The following is a 6562-nucleotide window of genomic DNA, read 5'->3' on the forward strand; positions in this document are numbered from 1 at the left end:
GAGCCAGTGTCCCTGGCCTTGAGGCACACCTCTAGTATGTGTGGGCACTTGCAGCTGCCACTGATGCTTTTCACCTGCTCTGCCCCTGGGAACATAAACCCACTGAGTGTGAGGACTTACACATTGAATAGGTGTTGCTTAGGTGGTTAGGGGTCAGTCCTAGGACTGCACTGAACAAAGTGGTGCACTGATGAAACAGTTGCACCTTCCTGGGTAAGGTAGCCTTGGTCCCAAGAGCCCTCAGACTCCACCACTATAGTTCTGAGTACAAGGCATTTCTGCACTAAGGAGATGGAAACCAGTTGTTTTCCTTCCCTATAGGTTTATTCTTATTAAGCAGTTGTTAGGCTTTATAGGTAGTGACACCGAGGAAGTTGTTCGGAGCTAAAGTCAAGGTTGCTTGGTGTGAGATAAGAAGTTACCAATTTCATGGCTAGCAAAGACTCACAAGTGAAAGCCAGCCAGCTTTGTGGAAAGCAGTAGGCCCAATAACATTTTAGTATTTCTTTTTTTTTTTTTTAATGATTTGTTCTAAAAATCTACCCAGGGACATGAGGAAAGACAAATTTTTTTTTGGTAAGATACACACAGTAATAAAAGCATTGGTTTTGGATCATAGTGACCTGGTTTTAGATCTAAACTCTACTCCTTATTGTGGTCAAGTCATTTCACCTCATTAAGCCTCAGGTTGGTCCTCTCTGAAAATGTGGGTGATGCTAATGGAAGAATTAAATGTGTCTCCAGTATCCTGGTGATTAATACAGTGTCTCGCCTAGAACGCACATTTAGAAAATAGGCGTTACTTATTCACAATTTATGATCCTTCATGAAAGATGATGCAGTGCCAAACATGTATGGGGGAGCTGCTGATTGTAGTCACCAAGGGAGAGGGGTGTGAAGAAGTGGGTGAATAAGGAAACACAACCTTCTGCCAATCTCCCTGTAATGTGTGAATTTCTTTCAACAGCATATTTACTTTGTAATCAGAATAAGATAAAAGTGGTTTTGAATTTTTAAATTTTCTCTATTAAAAGAATATGTCAAGGGGCCTCATTGGGGTTAAAGTGTCAATGCTATCAAGTTATAGCCAGTGACCGCAGCATGATTTAGATTCCCAACCAGGGAGCCGACCCACATGTTCCAGCAGACCTCACCTGTCTCACCCGCTGTTCCCCTCAGCAGTGTGTTTCAGTCAGTCCGCCTATCTGCTCTCCATTCTGTAAGAACTGGCCTACACCCAGTTCTTGTATACATAAATAAATCTTTTTTTAAAAAAGAAAGAAAATATTGAGGGAAAATACCTACTTATTGTCATGTACTTGTGACTGTAGTGTTCAAACAGTTTTGTCTGATGATGGTCACAGGGCTTCCCTTTGTGACTTCATAATCAGTGTCATGGTTCTTTGAGCCTGTGTGAAGATTTTGATCATGACCTCTTGTTGTCTAGTTAGGGTCTCACTTTTTGCTATTACAGGTAATGTGTTGCTTGTTCTGACATGCCTTCATCACTAGACATTGGAGTTATTTGCCAGTTTTGCTGTTACAAAGCATATAAGAAAATTTACTGGCTAGTGTGAGAATTTGGGAAAGGACTTAGAGCTCTAAGAACTCTGACTTGCATCAACAGAGGGTTTAGTTTGGGTCAGAGCCAGTTCTTTCTAACATTCACCACTCCTTCACTGGGACCTCTGAAAGACTGGAAGCGCAGAGGGTTCCTCTGCCTTGGAGTCAAGATGAAAGGAAAAGATGTTCCCCTTAAAAACATGTGGCCCAAGGTAGACTGGGGAGGTGAGTGCCTTAGGTATGATGACATGTTTGACAGTTGCAGGAGATATCTGTTTGTCAGTCTTCTTAATTGATTTCTTCCACAGGGATTTCAAGGTTTTGGATTTGGAGATGGTGGCTTCCAGATGTCTTTTGGAATTGGAGCATTTCCCTTTGGGATATTTGCCACAGCATTTAATATAAATGATGGACGGCCTCCACCAGGTGAGACCCTTTTCCCTAGTAATCCTGCTTGTGAACTTGGAATTGGGCAGTATATAGGTTATGGATAATTGCCATGGCGGGGATAATCAGCTGTTTCAAAATGTGCTGAATTTTCAGAATATTAGTATTCCTGATCATAATATTCCATACTTACCATATAGTAAGCATGTTCAGAGTGTCTTTCAGTACAAACTCGGATCCTTACAACAAGATAGTGGGGCAAGTGTGTGATTAAATTCTACTTTTCAAATTGGAAACTGTTCATTAATGTTACCCAAGACATACCCATGCCCATAGAATTAAAAAGTATAAACCATACCCACTTGAGGGACAGCTCCCTGGCCAGAGATCATACTCACGCTGCAGTGGCTTCGGATGCTTCATGGTGCAACCCCTTGCACCACCAGGAACCATATATATATGCACATATATCCCCACTTTGATTAAAGGTGGGAAAAAGGGGCAAGGTGACCAACAGAAAGTCAGTACCCCTCCATTCTCTGGTGCATCTGTCTTAACTTCCAACACCCCAGCAGCCCTTTGTGAACCCTGCGTAGGTCTCCCAGCTGTATTGGGTAATGATAAGCAGGGCAGTGAGGTGGGAGCCTATATTCTTTATCACTGGGCCAAGATTCTTTTTTTTTTTTTTTTTGACATATTTATTTATGCATACAAGAATGGGGGTACAGACCAGAGATGCCCTGGGATGTGGGGAGGTGAGAGGATTCACCAGAAACAGAGTGGGAAACAGAACAGGCAGATTAACTGAAATACACTGCTGAGGGGAGTAGCAGGGGGTAAGACAAGAGAAGTCTGCTGTGCCGTGTGGGTCAGCTCCCTGGCCAGAGATCAAACTCACGCTGCAGTGGCTTCGGATGCTTCATGGTGCAACCCCTTGCACCACCAGGAACCAAGATTCATACCGTAGCTTGCCAAGGTGCTAATGCCGGTTGAGCTCTGCTTGCACTCATTGGAGCCTTGAGTGCTGGCTGTGTGGGGTACAGATTATTCAGCGCACAGTTCTGGCCAGGACTTAAACTTGAGGGAAGAAGACTTCTACTGGATTATTCCAGTGGTTTCTTGCACCATCCTGGTGCTTGATGGTTAGCAGGCAATCTGTAAGTCTTTGTTGTTTGCCTTCCTGCATCCATCTTCATCCCTAGAACAACAGTAAGACACTGCTCTTCCTTACCTCATCTATCTCAAAAGTTTTTCTCCTTTGTTTCTGAGAGGAAAGAGACCCTAGAGTACAGAGTATGTCGTGCTCTATTAAGGGACCTCTAAATAGTAACTAAACCAGAGAGGTGTAGAGACCCAGGTTCTCCTCCTACTTCTGCCTCTACTTTGCAATGCAGGGAGGGAGAGAGATCATATTTCCTGTCTAGGCCGCAGTTCTCCTCTCTGGAAAAAAAAGACACTCCATGTAGTGACCTTTGAGGTCCCTCCTGGCTCAACAGAGCCAGAACCTACAGGCTCCTTGGTTTAGGAGGCTGTGTGCTGACAGATGGAGAGCATGACTGTGGGGCTCTGCCACTAACTTATGACTCTTGTGACCTTAGGCAGGCCACTTCACTTACTGTATTTAGGTTTCTCCTTATACAAAATGGGAATAGTACCTACCAAGTAAAAATTATACATAACACTTAGCACATGGATGATGCTTAGGAAATAGCATTTCCCTGCCCCTCCCCCAATTTCTGTCTTTCTTGCACTTGTAAACCAAATCCTCTTAGGATAAGTGGTCGATTTACAAAATATGACATATGAAGACAATTCCATTTTTTTTTTTTGCTGATGTCATTTGGGATTTAGACATCTTTATAGTGTCAGGATACAGATTGATGCTTTTGACTTCTGGCCTGAATGGACAGTTGCAGAGCTATAACAGTCTTTTTCTCTCCTGTCTCTCCAGCTGTTCCTGGAACACCTCAGTACGTGGATGAGCAGTTCCTGTCACGCCTCTTCCTTTTTGTGGCCCTCGTGATCATGTTCTGGCTCCTAATTGCCTAATGCTGGACTCCCAACCTGCATCTGGCAGGACCTCTGGACTGGTGACATGTCACACCCACATTCTTGGTGTTCGGCTTCCTGTCTAATCCTGACCCTGGAATCAGTGGGGTTGGTAACACATTGAGGAGTCTTCTTCATCAGAGCTTTGGGACTCAAGAGCAATTGTTGAGGACCCTGGAGCATGGATACTGCTATAACCTCAGGCCTTGATATTGAGTTGTCTTTCATGGATGACAACATGAAATACTGTTCCAGCAAGCTCAGCAGGTTCTGACCGCCCAGGGAAGAGGCAAGAAGAAGAACACTGTCAGAATACAATTTCATCTGAGTTTAAATATCACAAAAACAGGGATGAACCAGATGACACTTAGGGAAATTCACATCTCTTTAACTACACCTTGGTAAAATGCCTAAGTTGGTGGGGCTCTTCTGCAAGAGGTTCACCTTCCAGATCCCAGCGCTGCTCTTTCCTATTTCCTCCTCCTCCTCGGCAAAGAGGCAAGAAATTGCAGCCCTGTAAAGATCATAACTGCAGCAGCTGAAGCTGGAATTGCTTCATGAAGTTACCAGACCCAAAGATCTTTTATTGACTCTGGACCATGCTGATTGTCTTTGGCCCCAGAAAGTTGTTTGAATGACCTTCTGGTTTCTTGGCATAGATTATCCCCAGAGACATGTGACTTTACTCACAGATTTGTCATTAACTTTCCCCCAGAAAAACTATCTGCATCCTTCTCCTTGCCAGAGGGCACACAGCCTAGATCACTGCTGAAGCTGAGACTGCTGCATATTAGCAAAGACTGCAGGCAGGACTCCTGCGGAATTTGGACCTCTGATGCAGAAACAAATAGCCCTGCCCCCAAGGCTACAGAAGCTCCAAATGCATCTCCCTCCACCACCCCCACCCCTCCACTCCCAGATTTGCCCAAAAGGAACTAGGGGCTTTATACGGTCAGCCCAGTGCATGTTGAAGACTATCCTCCTCAGAAGCCAAGTTACCCTTTATCAAGAGGCAGGATTGTAACCCTGATTTTCATATGGCTTGATGGACTCCCCTGAAAACTCCTTGTATGTGTGCTAGAACCAGGGAACCATGTGATTGCAGAGCAGGCAGTCCCTGATGACTTGTAAAGCCAGGCAGCAGGGCCTGGGGAGTCCCAGCATGATGATAAGATATGGTCTTCCTGTGGAAGTCTTCCCCTGGAAATTCCCAGGGGGATCATTTTTTCCCAAGTCCTTGATTTGTTTTTTGATTTCACAAGTTTCTTCTGATCTGATAGAGGCAACGTGGTGCCAGGCAGAAAGACAGTTTACTTCATGGTGTAGTTTTCACTTTGCAGGTCAGGCCTCTTCCAGAAGACCCCTGTGATGGAGGAGACATACTTCTTCGGGGGGGTGGGGGAGGCCTCTGTCACTATGCCACCTAGTGCTTTTTTCAGATATGGCTCTGTTTAGCATGTGGAAACCAAGACTGTGAGGGTGATAATGGAAATCGTCCTTTTTCATAGCCCTCATCCCTTCCCCTTTGTTCTGGTCAATGCCAGAGTTCAGTATTTAAACAGACAAACTGTAAGTATTGAATAGGTGGTTCATTTCCCAAATCCATTTGATAGGAATACGCCACCAGTTTTCAGTGTGTCTGATGGATTTTAAACATTCTTGGGGCACCCACTCGAGAGTGCTCGATTGCCTAGAAATCTCAGCTCAACAGGATTAGTAGGATTCCTCAGTGCAGTGGCCCCCCCTCGTGGGGGGAGAGAGGACTTCAGATGGGCCCAGAAATTTCAAGGGCTGGGTGGAAAGACAAATCATTTGTACTCTAATGAAATGGAGTGAGCACAAGAGATCTCCACTAGTGAAGGTACCCCAAGAACCTGTTAGCAAAGTCAAGTTGGCCATGCACCCTTTGATTTTATACCTTGTAGCTCCCCTTTCCCTCTGCCAAGAGCTGGGGCAGGGAGCCAACTTGGGACGGCTGGCCCAGTCCCAACAGGAAACCCCTTTCCCACCACCCCTGCAGGCTCATCACCTTTACCCCTCTGTCAAGCCAGTTCTCCTTTCTTTGTGTGTGTGTGTGTGTTTGTGTGTTTTCTATGCTCTTGGCTTCCACCCCACTTGCCACCTTTGTGGATTAGGACCAGGTCCCAACCACAGTCAGAAAATGGCACCATGTACAGTGGCCCACCTTGACCAGTCACTAATTTTCACTGTTGTGAAAGTGATTTGATTTAGAATTAAACAAATGGTTTTACATTACTGTAAGCTGTGGGCTTGTCTGTGTCATGGGGGAATGAATGTTGGGGAGGAGTCACTTTTATGGCCTCTGGAAAGCCCTGTGGTGTGTGCATCCTTGAGAATGTCACCATGAGGATGAAAGTCTTCAGATACCATGTAATTAGAGATGAGAAGTGTTGGCTAGGACCTGGCTCAACCTGTGACCTAACAGGCAACAGGCAGCCCAGTCCTGATAAGCAAGGATACCTAGGCTTGCAGGCAGCCACGGTAGAGTTCAGCTTGTGACTAATCAGAGCTTTGATAACTATCAGAGGTTATTTGGTGTCCT

The 6562-nt window shown here is 45.1% G+C and overlaps 1 protein-coding gene across 2 annotated transcripts in view; it reads left to right on the top strand.

Moving 5' to 3' along the window:
* The window catches only part of RNF185 (ring finger protein 185), a 32076-nt gene extending 25754 nt beyond the window's left edge, over positions 1-6322 (top strand). For both annotated transcript variants that reach the window (XM_012731203.1, XM_012731202.1), the window contains 2 exons: positions 1872-1989; positions 3902-6322. In XM_012731203.1, coding sequence (XP_012586657.1) covers positions 1872-1989; positions 3902-3999 — 216 coding nt within the window. In that variant the 3' untranslated portion in view covers positions 4000-6322. The remainder of the gene's footprint in view (positions 1-1871; positions 1990-3901) is intronic.
* The last annotated feature ends 240 nt before the right edge of the window (positions 6323-6562 follow it).

This window comes from Condylura cristata, unplaced genomic scaffold (genome assembly GCF_000260355.1).
Source record: "Condylura cristata isolate star-nosed mole 26May11 unplaced genomic scaffold, ConCri1.0 scaffold00029, whole genome shotgun sequence".
NCBI lineage: Eukaryota > Metazoa > Chordata > Mammalia > Eulipotyphla > Talpidae > Condylura > Condylura cristata.